Source organism: Pan paniscus, chromosome 14 (genome assembly GCF_029289425.2).
Source record: "Pan paniscus chromosome 14, NHGRI_mPanPan1-v2.0_pri, whole genome shotgun sequence".
In the NCBI taxonomy this organism is placed as follows: Eukaryota; Metazoa; Chordata; class Mammalia; order Primates; family Hominidae; genus Pan; species Pan paniscus.
In genome coordinates, this window is record NC_073263.2 from 23269554 (window position 1) to 23291880 (window position 22327).

The following is a 22327-nucleotide window of genomic DNA, read 5'->3' on the forward strand; positions in this document are numbered from 1 at the left end:
CTTGAAGCTCTTTAGGGGATGCAATGTGGGGAGAGGATATGGATTTCTGCACCTTGGTCTACTCCGAAGAAGTTCAGATGGGACTTTATAAAAACACTTGGCAGATTTTGCTGGAGACCTCCATTTCCTTTTCTTCTATTCAGATTTGCCTCCAACTTTTTTAATGCCTTGTAGGATGTCGTACTCGTAATAGACACTCAGGACATAATTGTTCAGTTGAGTTGAACTCCTAAGGAGATGCATAATATAAAAGCGAACCCATGTAATGTAGGTAAAATTTAAGCTGAAAGAAAACAGTCCTTGCTCTGAAGTAAATTGCTAAAGGGTAGTGCTAACATTATGGTGGAATTTAATAACTTAATTGGTTAGAGTAAGAAATATTTTGTATTCCAGAAAAGTTAAAAACTTTCCAAGGCATGTGGACCTTCCTATTTCCACTTCTTCAGAAGTACTTTCGGAATCCTAATAAGATACGGGCAGAATTCCTGGCTGGCATTCAGTCTGCTTAGTGAACTAGAACGGGGCATTTAGTCAAGGCATTGAGTGGAAAGAATCTTTCATCTCAGTATCATTGCCACAGGTTAGCAAAACAATACCTTTTCCTTTAGCGTAGATAAGTTCTTTTCTTAGGAATTATCAGCAATATCTCAATTAACAAAAACTTTATAGAGTGGAAGCCACTTTATATAGCTAGTATAAATCTGCCCCCCCCCCTTATTTTTGGTTTGTTTTTGTTTTTGTTTTTGCTGCTCAAGTCAAAAAGAATTATAAGAAAATAGTTTTTTTACTAGAAACTAAAAAGAATTAGTTTCTAGAGCTGTTCTAAAATCAAATGATACTCAGTTCAATCTCCTATTTATGTCTGCATTGCTATATGTGACAGAGCTAAAAATGATGAACCAAAAATGACGAACCCATTTCCTAGAAAAAAAGAATGTTTGCTCTGAGTGTTACCATAAACTCATACATATAAACAAGAATCAAGAAGGCAGTTTCCAGAGCCCTACTTCCCATGAGCACTCTCTGAGGGTGTTTGGATCAATAAGATGCCTGTTGTTATATAGGTGTCAAAAATCAAGAAGTAAAACTTGTATATTTTTCTTGTTCATCTTTAGATGTCACTGCCTGGGGAAATGTGTGGAGAAGGGGCATATTGGATGTGCTTTTCCTTTAAAATTGATATTACTGTGGCAACTATATATCATTGACATTACAGTATTGTGCCCTATAGTATTAGATATGTGTTAACAAGACACGTTTAGAGAACATAAATCCTGAGTTACAAACCAACAAATTAAGAAGAAAATCTCCACTTTTGGGACATTTTAACCTATCTGTAAGTTAGAGACAGTTCCTTTTATATTAAGGAAAATAAGTTGACGAATGTATTATAGAAGGATTTTAAACAATAAGAACTTAAAGGACTCTAATTATGATACTACTTTAACCCAAAATCCCTATTCTTACCAGGATTTTTCTGAATATCCAGTTTTGTGTCAATTGATGAGCTTAATGGTTACAACAGTTGAGAACTTTGAAGTCCTCCACTCAAATCATGCATTAAGCTTCATTTTTATGACAGCTATTGCTAAAACCCCATATTGTGTAGGGCTGGGTTATTTGACCAAAAATTTAAGCTAAGGAGACTCTTCTCCCTCTGAAGTGAACGCCTTCCTCACCAGTGTAAATGACAGCTTCCCACAGCTTCACCATTTGGTCCAGATGGATAATGCTTTCATTTCCAAGTCACTTCCCCTTCTCTGTGGCTGCTATTTCAACTTGCGTGGGATGCAAGTTCCTCTCCAGTTATGCATTTTCAGTGTTTGCACAGCTGTGCTTGTGCTCATATGGCCTTTTGTGACTCTGTCCAGTGATAGAGGCTGTTACAGATTAGATTTAATCTCTATCAGGTCAGGGGTGTAATTTTTTTTAGCTTGCTGTATAATGAACATTTAGTGTGTGCCGTTTGCTTATTATAGTGTTCTATAGAGTTAGAAGTGATGAAATATATTTTGTGAATATTAAACATGTTTACAAATAAATGTCCTTTAAAATGTATGATTGGATTATGAGCCTTATTCATCTAAGCCCAAAACATATGGTGTGTGTGCCTTCCCAGATGGCAATAAGAGACTTTTATATGTGTGGCCTAGAATCACTGAGACTGGAAATACCAAGACTCGTGCTCCAAGATGATAGTTCCTGCTATCCTGTTTTTATGATTCAGTAATATTAACCCAAGTGTTTCTCTCTGGCTGTAGTCTCAGGTGTCATACGATCTTATTGGGAGTGAGGGGTGTGTAGCCAGGGAGAAGGAGAAAGGCACCAGATGACAAATTGGCTTGTGTTTAGGTGCCATCTTGTACAAATATAGACACAGACCTTCAATCTCTAGAGTTGCAGTGTCCATTATGATAGCCATTAGCCACGTGTGGCTACTGAGCATTTGAAGTGTGGCTAGTCTGAATTCAGATGAACTGTGTCTTTAAAACCACACCGGATTTTAAAATTTTAATACAAAATAGAGAACGCAAAATATGTCATAAATAATTTTTATATTGAATACATATTGAAATGCAATATTTAAGATATATTGGCTAAGCAAAATAGACTAAAGTTAATTTTACCTGTTTCTTCTTCTTCTTTTGTTTTTTTTCTTGAGACAGAGTCTCGCTCTGTCGTCCAGGCTGGAGCGCAGTGGTGCGATCACAGCTCACTGCAGCTTCATAGGCGCAAGGGATCCTCTCAATTCAGCCTCCCAAAGTGCTGGGATTACAGGCATGAGCCACCGCACCTTGCCTCTCTTTTACGTTTTAAATGTGGTTCCTAGACAACCTGAAATGACATGTGAAGCACACATTATACCTCTACCTGGAGTAATCTTCAGTCGAGGGGAGGCTCCTGTGGTGAGCGGCACCTGCCGGGGAAGCAGAGTGAGGGCCCCTCAGCTCACTCAGGGCATCTGCTTGGGAAAGAGAAAATGTAACTGCCCCTCTGTGTAGATTCATGCCCCTTTTAAATCCATTTCTCTCATTATTTTGGGGTTAGTTAAGTAGGATATGCTGTTTAACTGCACTGGATATAGATCTCTGATTTAAATGAGTTTGTTTATCCTGATACCCTCAGGATAGTTTTAAAATGGTAATTACTATCATCATCATTACAGTGGCTAATGATTCTACAGCACAGCCAGTCCCACACACTTTACATAACGCATGAGCCAGTCAATATTATTACCTCCATTTGAACAGATGGCAACTTGAAATTCCAGTCAGTGTCTCAAGGTCACACAGGTAGAGGTTGACCCAGGCCATGGGGTTCAGAATCTGCCCTGAACCACAAAGCAGTACTGCCCTCTAAAATAAGATCTATTTCTTGACTTTCTTAGCACATGACTATGCCGGCCTTTCCATAGTGCAATAACAGTATTAGTCTTTTCTCCAAAACTTAGATGTTTTCCAGTAGTTTAACAGCTAAGGCATTCAGAGATGTTTACTGTCTCAAAAATTGGGGTCTACTGTAAGGTTCTGGATGATCCAACTCCTTGTTTTCCCCTAAAGTTGCCCCAAAAAGCATACATGCATTCAGTCTGCTTAAAAATGTGGTGTAATTCCAATTAAATACAAAACATTAGTTCCCTGCCACATGCCAAATACTGGGCAACCAGAGGTAAAGATGACAGACCCCCAGCTCACAAAGAATTCTGCTCTGGTGGAGCTGAAGGCAGATTCTAGTAACACAATATGTTGAGGATTGTGTGTCCATAGTGCTCTGGGAACAGAGGAGAGGGACACCCTGCACATTGTGGGGTGCCGGGTAAAGGTGTCCCATTAAAGACATCTTCTGGGTGGAGGGGGTGCTTGAGCCATCTTTAAATATCTCATGCTGGTTTTCTCACAGCATGGGAAGGCCACTGGTAAGGGTGCCTGCCAGCTTCGCCATAAACACTGCATCTGCGGTTGTTCAGAGCATGCTGACCCCATTCCTGTGGTTTCAGGTGCCAGCAAGGTCAACCTCGTGAAGATCGCGTCCACGGCCTCCAGCCCACGGGACACGGCGCTGGCTGCTGTTATCTGCAGCGCTCTGGCCACCGTCCTGCTGGCCCTGCTCATCCTCTGCGTCATCTATTGTAAGAGACAGTTTATGGAGAAGAAACCCAGCTGTAAGTTTTGAGCTCATTACATTTCTTAGCATTTAGGGGAAGGGCATTTATTACTACTGTTGTGCAAGTGTTCCACAAGAGACTTGGCTGAGACAAGCACCAGTGAGTTGTGGAAGAACGCAGGGCACAAGAAACACAGGTGATCCCTGAACAGCAGAGGGCTAGGAGAGCAGTTAAGAATCCACACGTCAGTGTTTATTCCCCAAAAACTTAACTACTAGTAGCCTATTGTTGACGGGAAGCCTTACTGATAAACAGTTGGTTAATACATCTTGTTTATTATATGTTTCTTTGTTTTTTTGTTTTTTTTGGAGACAGAGTCTAGCTCTGTCACCCAGGCTGGAGGGCAGTGGCGTGACTTCAGCTCATGGTAACCTCTGCCTCCCGGATTCAAGTGATTCTCCTGCCTCAGCCTCCGGAGTAGCTGGGACTACAGGCGCCAGCCACCACGCCTGGATAATTTTTGTATTTTTAGTAGAAACGGGGTTTCACCATGTTGGCCAGGCTGGTCTCGAACTCCTGACCTGGTAATCCGCCTGCCTCGGCCTCCCAAAGTGCTGAGATTACAGATGTGAGCCACTGCACCGGCCTATTATATGTATTATGCCCTGTATTCTTACATTAAAGTAAGCTAGAGAAAAGAAAATGTTACTAAGAGAATCATAAGGGAGACAAAATAGATTTACTGTTCATTAAGTGGAAGCGGATCATTGTAAAGGCCTTCATCCTCATCATCTTCATGTTGAGTGGGCTGAGGAGGAGGAGGAGGGTTGGCCTTGGTGTCTCAGCGTGGCAGAGGCTGAAGAAAATCTGTGTATAAGTGACCTGCGCAGTTCAAACCCGTGTTGCTTAAGGGTCATCTGTAGAATTCACTGAGGTTGCACAGCTTTGTAAGGAGACTTACAAGGCTGTGATGTCCCTGCGCCACTAGGCAAAAATAAAAATCATTCTCAGTAATGGCAACATTAGTACCCTACATTTTGAACTTTCTTAACAAATTATTTCATGTTTGTGCTTCCATGTAAGAAGAAGTCATCAAACATTGGAAGGATAGCTGATTTGTTCTTTAAAAATACAAAAGCTAGAATGGCACAGGTCTGCATTGAAATACAAAAGCTAGAATGGCACAGGTCCGCTAGAGAGGAGACTGTGTTCCCTGACAGAGTTCTCACCCCTCATTTAGGGTCTCTGCGGTCGCAGGACATTCAGTACAACGGCTCTGAGCTGTCGTGTTTTGACAGACCTCAGCTCCACGAATATGCCCACAGAGCCTGCTGCCAGTGCCGCCGTGACTCAGTGCAGACCTGCGGTAAGTTCAGCAGGGAGGTGCCGTTAGGAGGACTGGAGGTGCACAGAAGCTGAAGCAGCAAGAATTGGTCCTGGTTTATTCATCTCACAGCGAGGTGGCTGTGTTGAGTCTTCTGGTTAAAACTAATCTTGTTAAATTATTCTCCACCATCTCCTGTTGGTTTGGGTGTTTCGAGTCTCTTAAGTATTAAAAAGGAAATAAGCATCTCGTTAAAATTCTAGAATTTTTCAGCAACTTTTGGGTCATGTTTGTCTTTCTTGTTTTGAGTCAGTTTATTTAAAATCACGGTAACCTTTGGTAGAGTAGGACTTTATATCCTTTGCTGTCTGGTTGATTCAAACCAAACACTAATATGCCTATTTTAAAAATATGTCTATTATAAAAATATATCTATTTTTAGAATTTCTTAAAGAAGAGCTGAGAAGTCCATTTCAAGGTTTTACACAAACCATAATTGCCCCTTGGACTATTGACAGATTGAAAGTTTAGGAAAGTAATTCAAAGGGAAACTGGTCTCTAACTTGGGCAAATAGGGGCAAAGGTAATACTAACTTTTTAAAAACTTTTATTTTAGGTTTGGGGGTACATGTGCAGGTTTGTTATATAGGTAAACTCATGTTACACGTTTATTTTACAGATTATTTAATTATTTAAGCCTAGTACCCAATAGTTACTTTTTCTGCTCCTCTCCCTCCTCCCACACTCCACCCTCAAGTAGACCCCATTGTGTGTTGTTCCCTTCTTTGTGTTCATGTGTTCTCATCATTTAGCTCTTGCTTATAAGTGAGAACATGTGGTATTTGGTTTTCTGTTCCCGCCTTAGTTTACTGAGGTAATGGCCTCCAGCTCCATCCATGTTCCCACAAAAGACATGATCTCATCCCTTTTTATGGCTGCATAGTATTCCATGGTGTATATATACCACATTTTCTTTATCCAGTCTGTAATTGATAGGCATTTAGGTTGATTCCATGTCTTTGCTATTGTGAATAGTGCAGCAGTGAACATTCATGTGCATGTGTCTTTATGGTAGAGTGATTTATATTCCTCTGGGTATACACCCAATAATGGGATTGCTGGGTCAGGTGGTAGTTCTATTTTTAGCTCTTTGAGGAATTGCCACACTGCTTTCTACAATGGTTGAACTAGTTTACACTTCCACCAACAGTGTGTAAGCATTCCCTTTACTCTGCAACCTTGCCAGCATATGTTATTTTTTGACTTTTTAATAATAGTCATTCTGACTGGTGTGAGATGGTATCTCATTGTGGTTTTCATTTGCATTTCTCTAATCATCAGTGCTGTTGAGCTTTTTTTCATGTGCTTGGCCACATGTATGTCTTCTTTTGAGAAGTGTCTGTTCATGTCCTTTGCCCAGTTTTTGATGGGGTTATTTTTCTCTTGTAAATTTAAGTTCCTTATAGATACTGTATATTAGACCTTTATCGGATGCATAGTTTGCAAACATTTTCTCCCATTCTGTAGGTTGTCTGTTTACTCTGATGATAGTTTCTTTTGCTATGCAGAAGGTCTTAAGTTTAATTAGATCTCATTTGTCAATTTTTGCTTTTGTTGTGATTGCTTTTGATGTCTTTGTCATGAAATCTTTGCCCATTCCTATGTCCAGGATGGTATTGCCTAGGTTTTCTTCCAGGGTTTTATAGTTTTGGTTTTTACATGTAAGTCTTTAGTCCATCTGAGTTGATTTTTGTATATGGTGTAAAGAAGGGGTCCAGTTTTAATCTTTGGCATATGGCTAGACAGTTATCCCAGGATTTATTGAACAGGGAGTCTTTCCCCATTGCTTTTGTCAATTTTGTTGAAGAACAGGTAGTTGTACATGTGTGGTCTTATTTCTAGGATCTCTATTCTACTCCATTGGTCTATGTGCCTGTTTTTGTACTAGTACCATGCTGTTTTGGTTACTGTGGCCTTGTAGCGTAGTTTGAAATCAGCTAACATGATGCCTCCAGCTTTGTTCTTTTTGACTAGGATTGCCTTGGCTAATTCAGGGTCTATTTTGGTTCCATATGAATTTTAAAATAGGTTTTTCCTAGTTCTGTGAAGAATGTCTTTGGTAGTTTGATAGTAATGGCTCTGAATCTGTACATTGGTTTGGGCAGTATGGCCACTTTAATGAAATTGATTATTCCTATCCATGAGCATGTGATGTTTTTTCATTTGTTTGTGTCTTCTCTGATTTGTTTGAGCAGTGTTTTGTAATTCTCTTTTACCTCCCTGGTTAGCTGTATTCTTAAGTATTTTATTCTTTTTGTGGCAATTGTGAATGGGATTGTCTTGCTGATTTGGCTCTTGGCTTGGCCGTTGTTGGTGTAGAGGAATACTAATGATTTTTGTACATAGATTTTGTATCCTGGAACTTTGCTGAGGTTGTTTATCAGCTGAAGAAGCTTTTGGGCAGAGACTGTGGGGTTTTCTAGATATAGAATCATGTCATCTGCAAACAGGGATAGTTTGACTCCCTCTCTTCCTACTTAGATGCCCTTTGTTTCATTCTTTTGCCTGATTGCCCTGGCTAGGATTTCCCATACTGTGTTGAATAGGAGTGGTGAGAGAGAGCATCCTTGCCTTGTGCCAGTTTTCAAGGGGAATGCTTCCAGCTTTTCCCCAGTCAGTATGATGTTGGCTGTGGGTTTGTCATAGATTGCTCTTATTATTCTGAGGTATGTTCCTTCAATACCTAGTTTATTGAGAGTTTTTAACATGAAGGGATGTTGAATTTTATTGAAAGCCTTTTCTGCATCTATTGAGATAATCATGTGGTTTTGTCTTTAGTTCTGTTTATGTGATGAATTGCATTTATTGATGTGTATATGTTGAACCAACCTTGTATCCCAGGGATGAAGCCTGCTTGATCGTGGTGGATTAGCTTTTTTGATGTGCTGCTGGATTTAGTTTGCAAGTAGTTTGTTGAGGATTTTTACATTGGTGTTCATCAGGGATATTGGCCTGAAGTTTTGTTTTTTTGTTGTATCTCTGCCAAATTTGGGTGTCAGGATGATGCTGGCCTCATAGAATGAGTTAGGAAGGAGTCCCTCATTTTTTTGGAATAGTTTCAGCGGGAATGGTACCAGCTCTTCTTTGTCCTGTGGTAGAATTTGGCTGTGAATCCATCTGGTCCTTGGCTTTTTTTGGTTGGTAGGCTATTTACTACTGATTCAGTTTTGGAGCTCATTTTTGTTCTGTTCAGGGAATTGATTTCTTCCTGGTTCAGTCTTGGGAGGGTGTTATGTGTCCAGAAATTTATCTGTCTCTTCTAGGTTTTCTAGTTCATGTGTATAGAGATGTTTATAGTAGTTTCTGATGGCTATTTTTATTTCTGTGCGGTCAGTGGTAACATCCCTTTTGTAATTTTTAATTGTGTTTATTTGGATATTCTCTCTTATTAGTCTAGTTAACGGCCTATATTATTTATTTCTTCAAAAAAACAACTTCTGGATTTTTTAATATTTTGGGTGGTTTTTCATGTCTCAATTCCTTCATTTCAGCTCTGATTTTGGTTATTTCTTGTCTTCTGCTGGCTTTAGGGGTGAGGTAATTTGTTCTTGCTTCTCAAATTCTTTCTGTTGTAATGTTAGGTTGTTAATTTGAGATCTTTCTAACTTTTTTATTTGGGTGTTTAGTGCTATGAATTCCCTCTTAACACTGCCTTAGTTGTGTCCCAGAGATTCTGGAATGTTGTATCTTTGTTCTCATTAGTTTCAAAGAACTTGATTTCTACCTTAATTTTAGTATTTACCCCAAAGTCATTCAGGAGTATGTTGTTTAATTTCCATGTAATTGCATGGCTTTGAGTGATTTTCTTAGTCTTGACTTCTATTTTTATTGCACTGTGGTCTGAGCGTGTGTTTAGTACCAACTTTCTTTGCTATGTATTTATATTCTTCAGCACGTGTTTTTACACTTACACATCCCACTCCCCCACCACCCTACCACCTTACCTCCTCTGCAAATTAAAACCCTCTATGGCCAACCACCCTCTCTACAAGTCTGCCCCAGTTCCCCCGTCCTCTTATTACTTTACAGTTCTGTTAGCACCCATGGAAGCAAAACTAATAGCACCATTTTGTCTAATAACCCATCTGTATTTGTTTTCACCACGTTCCATTAGATTGACTTGTCCTCTTGGAACTGTCTAATCAGTCTTCTCAAGAAATTATCAGTTAAGTGTTCCAGTCTCATGTTGTATATACAGCCATGCATTGCTTCTATGCAAACCTTGTAGAGTGCACACAAAGCTAGATGGGATAGCCTACTACAGAGCTAGGCTATGTGGTGTAGCCCATTGCCCTAGGCTACAAACCTGTACGGCATGTGACTGCACTGAATACTGTAGACAGTTGCAACAAATAAGTACTTGTGGATCTAAACATAGAAAAGGTATGGTAAAAATATGGTATTATAAACTTCCAGGACCACTATGGTATAGTTGGGCCATCATTGAACAAAATATTGCTATGCAGCATATGGCTATATGGAATAAGAAGATTTCATTTTAATTCTTTTTCTGCTAATTGTTACTATCTCCTATTTTGGGAATGGGTGAAGAATAAAATACAACACTTTCTGTGGTGTGTGGATCTAGTTTTGCCTTTGCTTATATAGACAAGACTCTTAGACACTATTAATGGTAACTGTGTGATCCTTAAACGCCCCCAAGCATTACATTTTCCTAGATACAATACCGTGGACACTGTTACTAGAGTCAGAGTAAGTAGGAATACTTTCTGGAGAGATGAACTCTAATTTTAAATTTTAAATGTAATAAAAGGCAGTTTGTATAAACTCTGCCTCACCTTACTTCAGTCTGAAATGAAAGATTAAACATACAGATGGCCTTGTTGTGTGACCTCCTAACAGAACACTGGGGCCAGAAATGATCCCCATGCCAATGCACTGGTTCAGTGCAGCTTATTTCAAATGTTTCCTCCTTAATGGCAGATACTTTTTTCCCTTTAACTTTTTATTTTGACATAATTTCAGAAATCAGTCATAATTACAGAAATATCGAAAGTGTAGAACAAAGAATTCCCACATGTCCTTTACCGAGATTCCCCAAATATTAACATGTTACCCATGTTCACATTTGCTTTATCCCCTCTCTCTCTTGTGTGTGTATACTTGTTTTTCGTTTTCTGTTTTAAATTCAGTTGCGAATATGATGTCCCTCTCCCCTTAGTACATCAATGTTTGCTTCCTAAGAACAAGAACATTTTCTCTCACATAACAACAGCATAATTATTAAAACAGGAAATTTGTGTTAATTCAGTGCCATTATATAATCTACAGAGCGTATTCGTGTTTTCTTAATTGCCCCAGTATTGTCTTTTGTAGCAAAAAATATTCTGAAAACTTCTGTTGCATTGAGTTGTCAAATCTGTTTGGTCTCTTTTAATCTGGAATTGTCTCCTAATGTTTGTGTCTCATGATACTGATTTTTTTTGAAAAGTACAGGCCAGCACTTTTCAAAACTCTACAGTTTTGTAGAATGACACTCAATTTGGGTTTGTCTGATGCTTCCTCAGGATTAGATTCAGAAATACTGCTGAGGGGATGCTGAGTCCTCAGCACACTGTATCAGGAGGCAGAGTTGTCTATCTGGCCTATGCCTGGTCAGGGTAACGTTGGTCACTTCGTTAAGGGGGTGTCTGCCAGGTTTCTCCAGTATAAAATGTCTGCTGTTCTCTTTGTAATGAATAAATATCCTGTAGGGGATACTTGGAGGCTGTGTAAATATCCTGTCACACCCCAAACTTTCACCCTGTAGCTTAGCGTGCTCTGATGATTTGTACTGGAATCAGTCATTACTATGATGGTTAACAAATGCTGGCTTTCTAATTCCGTTATGCTTTCCACATTTATTAGTTGGCTTCCTATGTTAAGAAGGAACTTTCCTTCTCCATTTATGTATTTATATACCTTAGTTAGTTTAGACTCATGGACTGTATTCAGTGGGTTGCAGCCCTTTGGTGTCACTATTTATTCTGATGCTCATGTTGCCCTTCGTTTGGAACTCCCTTCAGGCTGGCTCATGTGCCATTTTGACATGTCCGCATTATTCTTTTAGCACTTTCTTACTTTCTGCCACCAAAAGAAGTCCCAGGTTTATCGTGTACTTTCCCTAGAATCAGCCTTTCTACAAGGAATGGCAGTGCCTTTTGCTTTAAAACAATTTTGAAATGTCTCATGGTGAGGGTGACACACGTTTGTTAAGCGGCAGTAAACCCTGGCGAGTTCAGCGGGGTCAGAGCACTGTATGTTTAGATGGTCCGGCCGGAGGCCTTGCTTTGAGGGAGACTTAGATGCAGGCAGGCCAGTCATCCTGTTTCTCATGGGCTTGCAATTGCATCTCAATATTTGGCATTCATTTTTGTAAAGAGAGACTGTAGTTTCATAATTTTTTTCCTGTTTATAAAAGTAAAGAGATATTCCTCATGGAAAATTTGGATACACACAAACATATAGCTATATATGTAAATGTATAATTTCTCCAATAGCTATATATGTAAATGTATAATTTCTCCAATAGCTATATATTTAAATGCATAATTTCTCCAAGTCTTCCTTTGTGTATGTGTGTGTCTTTGTGTGTGTGTGTGTGCTTTAGTGTGTTTGTGGTTCTATAAATCAGAATGATATATATATATATATATGTATAGACAGAGTGAGAAATCAAGAAGGCTGTTCAAAAAGCTGAGTGTTTATTTTCAGCTTATGGGATTGAGAAGATTTATTTTTAAATTTCTTATCTAATCTCTATATTTTAGATTTTTAAGCTTATATTATCTTTGTAGCACAAAATACATCCAGCTTCAGTGATATATTCAGCTTGTAAAGCTGTGTGCACATATCTACTTATTCCTTAAGTGACATTCCTAGCAATAAAAAGAAATGGTGTGTCTGTGTATATGGAGTTAGAGGGTTCGAACGTTCATGCTCTCGTCTGTGTTAGGAGGCACTCAGCGGGAAAGTTGTCCTGCTCCTCCTGTCCTCAGTGGGGCCAAGAAGTCTCACTTCGTGGTCTCCCACAGACTGCTTTATTCCTTTTCCCCGCTTATTATTGTAGTGAAATACACATAAGATAAAATTCACCATCTTAACCATTTTCAAGTGTGTAGTTCAGTGGCGTTAAGTACATTGTCACTGTGGTGCAGCCATCACCACCATTCACCTTCCAGAACATTTTTCATCCTCCAAAACTGAAACTCTGTCTCCATTAAACAGCAGCTCCTGGTCTCCCCATTGCTCCAGCCCCCTAGCATCCCCCCTTCTTCATCTGTCTGTATGAGTCTGTCTACTCTCGGTACCTTATATAAGTGGTTCATCATTTGTTTAAGATAAGAAAAAAAGAGAACCTTGTATTCCTTTTCCCCCAAAAGTCACCCAAAGGGGAACATCTAAATTTCCGAGAGCAGTGTTGAAGTGTTATTAAAGTGAAAGCTGCCAGAAGGAGGCACCGTGCTTCACACCTGTGCTGTCTTCCCTAGGGCCGGTGCGCTTGCTCCCATCCATGTGCTGTGACGAGGCCTGCAGCCCCAACCCGGCGACTCTTGATTGTGGGGTGCATTCTGCAGCCAGTCTTCAGGCAAGGTAACTAAGTGCTTTCAATCAATCATTTCATAACCCCCTGTGCAAATATGCATTCTACTAATTTACCGATTTTCATCTGAAACGATGGAAACATCACCTCTTAAATATTAATGACATTCTGGATATTGGTGGGGTGCAATTCTCAGGGAAGAATTAGGTAGCTCTCTCAAGGTCACTCATATCCAGTGCAACATTCTTTACACTTTACTCTTCATTAATTTTATTTTTGTCTTATGTCTGTGATTTTTGACACCTCTGTCATCTGTAAGTAATTGACATGTAAGTAATTTTTACCCATGGAATAATATTTTAGAATTTTAGAACAGCACTCAAGGAAACTCAGATGAGACCCAGGAAACTGCATGTTTTAGACATTGGATTAAGTATAACTATATTAATTAGAAGGAGGTGTCAAAACTCAGTTTTCAAATAAATGGAGTAATTTGACTTATTGTATTGAGATGAGTTTATAACAATAGGAAACACTAGAATTCTGATGCAGTAAATTGCTATTTCATTTAGAAGACCTAAAATTACGGCTGACATGCTTCTTTGTAGTAGTGTTTTTCTCCCCATCAAAGACTTTAAGTTCTTTTGAACGTGTGTGCAGAAACGCAGGCCCAGCCGGGGAGATGGTGCCGACTTTCTTCGGATCCCTCACGCAGTCCATCTGTGGCGAGTTTTCAGACGCCTGGCCTCTGATGCAGAATCCCATGGGTGGTGACAACATCTCTTTTTGTGACTCTTATCCTGAACTCACTGGAGAAGACATTCATTCTCTCAATCCAGAACTTGAAAGCTCAACGTCTTTGGATTCAAATAGCAGTCAAGATTTGGTTGGTGGGGCTGTTCCAGTCCAGTCTCATTCTGAAAACTTTACAGCAGCTACTGATTTATCTAGATATAACAACACACTGGTAGAATCAGCATCAACTCAGGATGCACTAACTATGAGAAGCCAGCTAGATCAGGAGAGTGGCACTGTCATCCACCCAGCCACTCAGACGTCCCTCCAGGTAAGGCAGCGACTGGGTTCCCTGTGAACACAGCACTGACTTACAGTAGATCAGAACTCTGTTCCCAGCATAAGATTTGGGGGAACCTGATGAGTTTTTTTTTTTTTTTTGCATCTTTAATAATTTCTTGTATGTTGTAGAGTATGTTTTAAAATAAATTTCAAGTATTTTTTTTAAAAACTAACACAGCTAATATATAAGAGCAAAGTGGACAGCTGCATTCTTTTATTCCTCTTTGTAAGTACAACCACTTAGCACAGCGCCTGCTGCCTCCTTCCCTGGTTGAGAGAGGTGAGTCGGGTATGGGAGCATCTTGCAGACAATTCCTGACCTTCATTTCTTCCTGTTATATATACTTATTATTATATATATATTACTTATGCCCAATACTTAAATGTACTTCATTCACTGCCAAGTTTATGTGAATTTCGGTCTCCTAAAGCTGCTCTTTTCCCTCCTCTCTCCTTGGCTGTTGTTTTCTGGATCACTCTGCTTTACCGGATTGATTGATTTGGCTGGAAATTGATTGTTGGTTGTGACCTGAGACCAGGTCATAAGACCCTCTCAGGTGGAATGGTTTAAGATCAGGTTTGGGTGGAGCGAGGGTGGCACCTGCAGAGAGATGGGGGCTTTCTGCTGATGCAAAGCTGGAGGCAGCAAAGGATTCAGGGATAACTGGGCACGTCTCTGCTTTCTTCAGGTGAGGATGTGGCCTTCGCTGAATTTGACCTAATGTTTGTAAACATTTCCTTAAATGGGAGCGCATGTATTGTTAGTGTAAGTTCTAGGAGAAAAGTGTCAAGCCTTGAGTGTAAAAGGTCAGAGTCACAGCAACAGTCCAGCTCCCAGGCCCACAAGACCCTGCCCCACAAAGAGGTTGCTGCTCTCACTGCCTGTCCCTCCCTGCCCCAGATCAGGGTTGTGGGTGCTGAGGAGGCAGCTGAGCCTGCTCCAGAGGGGCCTCACTTCCATGTCATTCTGTATCCTGGCCTGATTATATCAGAGACTTAGTGCAGAGTCAAAGTGTGAACGCTGATGTGTTCCTTTTAAGATCAGTTCATAAGTTACATACTAAGTCTGCAGTACTTGTTTTTGTTTTTGGTTTTTGGGTTTTGAAACGGGGTCTCTCTCTGTCGCCCCAGCCGGAGCTCAGTGGAGCAGTCACAGCTCACTGCAGCCTCGTCCTCCTGGGCTCAAGCCATCTTCCCACCTTGTTTGCTTTTTTAAAGTACAAAAAAAAAAAAAATTATCTGGAGAACTTTTAGGGGATTCTATAGACAAAACATTTTTTAGCTTTGGAGGGAAAAAATTGGTTTCATTCTCAAAACGGGGGAATGGAGAAGTAAGAGAAGGGAGACGAGTGAATGAAGGAAAAGCAAATTAGGCAGTTAACACATACAAAGTATCTACCTCTGAGCTTTGCCTGGAGTTAGGAAAGGCTGTTCATTGGTCTTGTTCTTTTCAGCCATCCATAATTTGTAAAATTGTTATGATAATAAATAAGAAAAGACTTAAGAATTAACCTAGCTGAGTGTAAGTCTCAAGAATGGACTGTGCCCCACACAACGTAGGAACTGAGAGGCCCCAGCAGCCGAGAGCAGGTAACAAGTCCTTCAAAGCAGAGAGCGTCCACTGACGGATCAGAGGATGCTAGAAACAGGCGGAACCCCCCTGCTCAGCAACAGAGGGCTCAGCTGCCTCCCAGCAGCACTAAATGAGGGGCCCTCGCCATGTCTAGTGCATCATCCGTGCCTCTCTTGTTAGGAGATCATCTGAAGAACTAGGGTTACGGTGCTGCCAGCTGACTAATGACTGTTTTTCAGTTTTGTCAGGAAACAGAATTACCACTCACCTTAATTTTGTAGCTTGTACCCAAGTTTGTGATGTCAATTGCCGAGACTAAGGAATGAAACATCTTCATACGAGGTCATCCCGGAGCCAACTCATTGCCTGCTTTTTTTCTGTGTATGTTGGTGGTGCGGTGGGGACAGGATTGATAAGCACTGTCATCACAGCTGTATGAACATGATATTTTAGAAACATGTTTTAGTTGATGAGATTGGCATATCATGACTTACTAACTCCTTTTCAAAGACATGCAAGGTAGTTCTCATGATTTATATACACTTTCAACTCAAATCATTATGAAAAGAAAGTTACAATTATATCTAAACTGAACCTGATGAGAAAATATTACACTCAAGTTGCACAGTATAATAATTTATTAATGAAAGGTTTTTACTAACTTTTCAAGATGTGTAGCCCTATAATTGTTAGATTAATTTAGGTAAATCTAAGTATGACATTGAATTTAAAAAAGGAAGTGTTAAAATATAAACCATTTTGATTTTTCCCCTATAATAGTGAATAATATTTTGAGCCTATTTTACGAGATAATCATTTCCAGATGCTGGAAAAAAAAAAAACTTTAGTTGCACTTACTAATCTGTGAAATGTAGCAAATGAACCTTAAGCTACTTCAGGCCTTTGGGGGCCTGGTCCTCCTCTTTATTTCAAGGTCCAACCAAGTGTTTAACTCAAGTAGTTTTGCTTTTGTTTTTCTTTCCCAATCTAAATTCCAACCCACATTTCCCCCAACAGGCTAATTTTCCAACTAGAGGACACATTCACATCTCATAAAGAATTTGATTTTAGGCTGAGGCAGGAAGATGACTTGAGCCCAGGAGTTTGAGGCTGCAGTGAGCTAGGATCACTCCTCTGCACTCCAGCCTGGGCAACAAAGCAAGACCCTGTCTCTTAAAAAATAAAGTAAAATAATTTGATTTCAGCAGCTCACTATTATGAACCAAAGCACAGGGCTTCTTGTTAATTTTATCCATTCCACAGGTTTGTGTTCAATTAGCTTGGCTCCATGATGTGGGCTCGTTCATAGCTCAGGAAAACAACATGTGTCCATCTGGGAGGTGGATAAGGAGCAGCAGTGGCCAAACAGCACTTCTGTCTTTACGTGATGTGAGGCCATGATTTCAGCGCATGATGCATTTGTTTACACAACCTGCATTTCCACACACTAGTTTTCTTGTGGGTGATTTAAGATGACCCATAATCTGATGATAGTTATGGTTCCAGATAAAGCAAATAGGTGTGAGAGCCTTCTTTAGTTTGTATGACTCAATTTTAATCAAGTTTTTCCTATACACATCTCTCCAGAAGGGAACAAAACTGAGATATTTGGAACATTTTTTGCTGAGATATTTGAGAGAACAAAGCCAGCCTGTTTACTTACAGGAAAAGCATATCTTGAAGTTGTTTTTAATGCAACATTTAAAATGTCAACAGGAACAGACAGAAAGAAGGTTAGAAAACATATGAGAGGACCCTGGGTTCTAGTGTTTCAATCTATTGAAATGTCTACTTTTTCCTTATTGGCAAAATGAGGGTAATTTGCCTCCCACAGAAGGGTTCATGTAGTTATTATAATCATGTCAGTTAATCAACATATTTGATAAAACTATCTCCTGTTATTGGAAGTGTTTCATAAGATTTTACTTCTAAATAATCTCCTTAGACCTAGGAATAATTTTTTTGCATACACTTAACCTGGTATGTCACCAATGCCAAATTAGTGGTAAGTTAGTGAAGGGTTAATACATGAAATTAATGTTCAGTGGTTTCACTTGTCCCCTTCCTGGCATTGGCGTCAGTGCCCTTTGTGATGAGGACACGTCTAATGGCTACACTTTGCTGAGAATATTCTCCCGATAAGGACTGTGAGTATGCTAGGGAGATTGTTATAAGAGAAATCTTATTCCCAACTATTTCTGAACATTCTCTAATAGTTTAATGGAAGTACATTCAAAGACTAAGTTGGCAGATAAAGAGTGGTACTATTCATTCATCTTTGTTCTTTGAAAGAAAGGAAATACATAATCCTAAAATATTTACCTACAAATGCTTTAAAGGAACACAGTATAGAAGAAAGAAGCTTTAAATGTTTGAATAAGGTTGAAAGCCCACAAAAGAATTGTTTGTTAATACATTATGATTGCTATGGGTTACGGTATCATCTTTTAAGTACTCTGCAGTTATTGGGTGACTATGAATTGTTATGAAAATATTTATTTTATCCTGAGATTACATGGGTAGCTGGATATTTGGATACTATTGAATGAGTTTCTTGTCCATATGCTATTAAATCCATGTATACTACTAGTAAAAGTTATGCATAATAATTCTTTACCATTGAAATTTAGCAGATTTAACTTGTAAGACATTATTTCTAAAGCTTCCTTTCTGTTGCTGTTTTAGGAAGCTTAAAGAACCTGCTTCTTTCTGCAGTAGAAGCGTGTGCTGGAACCCAAAGAGTACTCCTTTGTTAGGCTTATGGACTGAGCAGTCTGGACCTTGCATGGCTTCTGGGGCAAAAATAAATCTGAACCAAACTGACGGCATTTGAAGCCTTTCAGCCAGTTGCTTCTGAGCCAGACCAGCTGTAAGCTGAAACCTCAATGAATAACAAGAAAAGACTCCAGGCCGACTCATGATACTCTGCATCTTTCCTACATGAGAAGCTTCTCTGCCACAAAAGTGACTTCAAAGACGGATGGGTTGAGTTGGCAGCCTATGAGATTGTGGACATATAACAAGAAACAGAAATGCCCTCATGCTTATTTTCATGGTGATTATGGTTTTACAAGACTGAAGACCCAGAGTATATTTTTTCTTTCCAGAAATAATTTCATACCGCCTATGAAATATCAGATAAATTACCTTAGCTTTTATGTAGAATGGGTTCAAAAGTGAGTGTTTCTATTTGAGAAGGACACTTTTTCATCATCTAAACTGATTCGCATAGGTGGTTAGAATGGCCCTCATATTGCCTGCCTAAATCTTGGGTTTATTAGATGAAGTTAACTGAATCAGAGGAATCAGACAGAGGAGGATAGCTCTTTCCAGAATCCACACTTCTGACCTCAGCCTTGGTCTCATGAACACCCGCTGATCTCAGGAGAACACCTGGGCTAGGGAATGTGGTCGAGAAAGGGCAGCCCACTGCCCAGAATTAACGCATATTGTAGAGACTTGTATGCAAAGGTTGGCATATTTATATGAAAATTAGTTGCTATAGAAACATTTGTTGCATCTGTCCCTCTGCCTGAGCTTAGAAGGTTATAGAAAAAGGGTATTTATAAACATAAATGACCTTTTACTTGCATTGTATCTTATACTAAAGGCTTTAGAAATTACAACATATCAGGTTCCCCTACTACTGAAGTAGCCTTCCGTGAGAACACACCACATGTTAGGACTAGAAGAAAATGCACAATTTGTAGGGGTTTGGATGAAGCAGCTGTAACTGCCCTAGTGTAGTTTGACCAGGCCATTGTCGTGCTCCTTCCAATTGTGTAAGATTAGTTAGCACATCATCTCCTACTTTAGCCATCCGGTGTTGGATTTAAGAGGACGGTGCTTCTTTCTATTAAAGTGCTCCATCCCCTACCATCTACACATTAGCATTGTCTCTAGAGCTAAGACAGAAATTAACCCTGTTCAGTCACAAAGCAGGGAATGGTTCATTTACTCTTAATCTTTATGCCCTGGAGAAGACCTACTTGAACAGGGCATATTTTTTAGACTTCTGAACATCAGTATGTTCGAGGGTACTATGATATTTTGGTTTGGAATTGCCCTGCCCAAGTCACTGTCTTTTAACTTTTAAACTGAATATTAAAATGTATCTGTCTTTCCTAGTACGTTTTTATCTTCTCATGTATTATCCATGGTTTTCTCTGTTTGTGAGAGATTAGTAAAATTTAATGAGCCCTCTTTCTTGTGGCCGTTTCTCCATAGTTTTAGGTTTTGATATGTGTTTACTAGCTTGCCTGTGTCTGGTACATCTCATGACCTCAATTCCCTCACCTGAAATAGGAAATGAGAATGTTTCATTGTAGCCCCAAGCGGTCATGTCAACCTAGTGCCTAGTCATAATTAATTGACTTTTCCTGTATTCTTTTTTTAAGTATAAACCAATGATCCTTTGGTAGTCAAGAACTCTTAGGAACATTGCCTTTTGGACATGTAAAATATTTAGGATTTGACCACACAATGGCTATGAAAATGCAAGTGGTTTCCTCACGTGACCTCACCATGATTCACATACGTGCCACTGTTTGCAATCTGGTCTGTTTGCATTTCTGTTATGACAGAGAGATGATGTTTGCATTTCTGTTATGACAGAGAGATGATGAAAGTAGGCAGGGCTGTGTTCCTTTGTGTAGCCTGTATATATTTTCCATATGTAGAGCCCTGATTAACTTCAAGGACAAACACTGGCTGGAGAAAGCCAGACTGATGGGAATGAGACTTTGGCCAAAAATCCCAAAACATCATTTTCAATCAGTAGAGAAGTGCTTAGGGTTGAAAATTGATTTCATTTGCTACTGAATTTGGTAAATCCTGGGTAACTTTTATCAAGATGAAGACATTTTACCCTACCTACTCTAGAAATATACAACGTTATATTTTACACTCCTTGTAAACATTTGAGGAAAAAAATGCAATTTGCACTTCACTTTGTTGGAATATCCCATAGCACTCAATAAACTCAGCTGCTAGAGTGCCGATGTCAGGAAGGCTGCATCGGGTAATGTGTGTGGCTGAATGGGCATAACCACTGTGGCTTCTTGTGCTGCAGAAGCTCGTTGACAAGACTGAGGATTTCAAGAGCAACCAAGTAAAGTCATGCATTTTCTAATTTTGTGTATATGGAATATATTTTTAAATAGAGATTTTTCTACTTTAGATAATGTGTTAATATTGCTATTACCTAGGTTAAGCACTATTGTCTGTGCTAGTAAGAAAAAGGAAATGAAAACCATCATTGCTTTAAAATAGCTTATATCAATTTAGATTTCATCATTACTATTTTGCATACTGGAATTTATAAATGTGTAAATTATCATTTTCTTAGTTTTGTAATACCTTTTTAATTTGTGAATAAAATTATCACCTGGTATTCTTATTTATGTGTTCAGTGAGAGAATGATTGATTTTGTGGATGCAGACATGTTTTTTTCTTTTCAGAAGTCTGTGTGAGGGTTTTGCAGAGTTCTGCTCTCTCGGCACAGGCAGCGGCTCCTGCCTGTGGTCCCAGATACTAGGAGGCTGAGGCAGAAGGATCATGAGCCTAGGAGTTTGAGGCGTGCCTAGGAGTTTGAGGCCAGCCTGGACAACATAATGAGGCTGTGTCACTAAAAAATGTGCTCCAGAGAGGGATGGAACCCTCTCTGCCTCCTCAGGCTTTTGGAGGGCTATTTGTAATCCTCACTGGTGACCTGTGAGGGATAGCCTGGGAACATAACCAGGCGCATTGGGCTAGTGGAAGGTGCTCTGCGGCCCCTGAGAAGCTTTGGCATCAAGGTCTTATCATGATCTCTTCATTTTTTCCCTTTTATGGCACAAAGAGGGAAGGAACTAAAGAGAAAGTTTTGTATCCTTGATGGAGCTCAGCCAGGTGTCCTCCTGCAGAGGAGGACTAAAGAGAGGAAGGTGGAGGCTTCCACAGATCAGGAATCCTTTTCTTCCCTCTACTCAGTAAAGCTTTTAAGGCTATTATTAGATTTTGAGAGAGGACTTTAAACTTTCTGGAAAAAAAAAACTTTAAAAAATGTTACAGTTACATCCTGCTCTCTCAGCAGGTGAGTTTCTGCTGTTGACACTGGATTCTCTGAGGGAAGGACATTGACTTCTTCCCCCTCTGACACCCCCACTCACACCCCAACCCCCCAGAGCATGTGGACTTTCCTGGTGTCCATGGAGACTGGTTTAGCTTATGGGTACCATAAATCCATCAACTCTCTGACAAAAATAACTCAAAGCTAATAAGGTTCTCCCAAGAGGTCTGGACTATTTTATAGTAATGTGTCCGGAATTGGTGGGTTCTTGGTCTCACTGACTTCAAGAATGAAGCCACGGATCCTCGCGGTGAGTGTTACAGTTCTTAAGGATGGCGTGTCCAGAGTTTGTTCCTTCTGATGTTCGGAGGTGTTCGGAGTTTCTTCCTTCTGGTGGGTTCGTGGTCTCTCTGGCTTCAGGAGTGAAGCTGCTGACCTTCACGGTGTTACAGCTCTTAAGGCGGCACTCTGGAGTTGTTCGTTCCTCCTGTCTGGAGTTGTTCATTCCTCCCGGTGGGTTCGTGGTCTCGCTGGCCTCAGGAGTGAAGCTGCAGACCTTCCTGGTGAGTGTTACACTCATAAAGGCAGTGCGAGC

At 39.9% G+C, this 22327-nt stretch overlaps 1 protein-coding gene across 7 annotated transcripts in view; it reads left to right on the forward strand.

Annotated features, from left to right (window-relative positions):
• TNFRSF19 (TNF receptor superfamily member 19) overlaps positions 1–21080 on the forward strand; it is a 105948-nt gene extending 84868 nt beyond the window's left edge. For 3 of the 7 annotated variants that reach the window (XR_010109596.1, XR_010109597.1, XR_010109598.1), the window contains 5 exons: positions 3998–4162; positions 5346–5471; positions 12980–13082; positions 13693–16063; positions 18368–21080. Coding sequence is in view for 4 of the 7 variants with exons in the window: in XM_003833037.5 (XP_003833085.4) it covers positions 3998–4162; positions 5346–5471; positions 12980–13082; positions 13693–14098; positions 18368–18376 (809 nt within the window). In the remaining 3 variants the exon portion in view is untranslated. The remainder of the gene's footprint in view (positions 1–3997; positions 4163–5345; positions 5472–12979; positions 13083–13692; positions 16064–18367) is intronic. The other 4 variants (XM_003833037.5, XM_003833038.4, XM_063595690.1 and 1 more) reach the window with 2 other exon arrangements.
• Positions 21081–22327: the final 1247 nt, after the last annotated feature.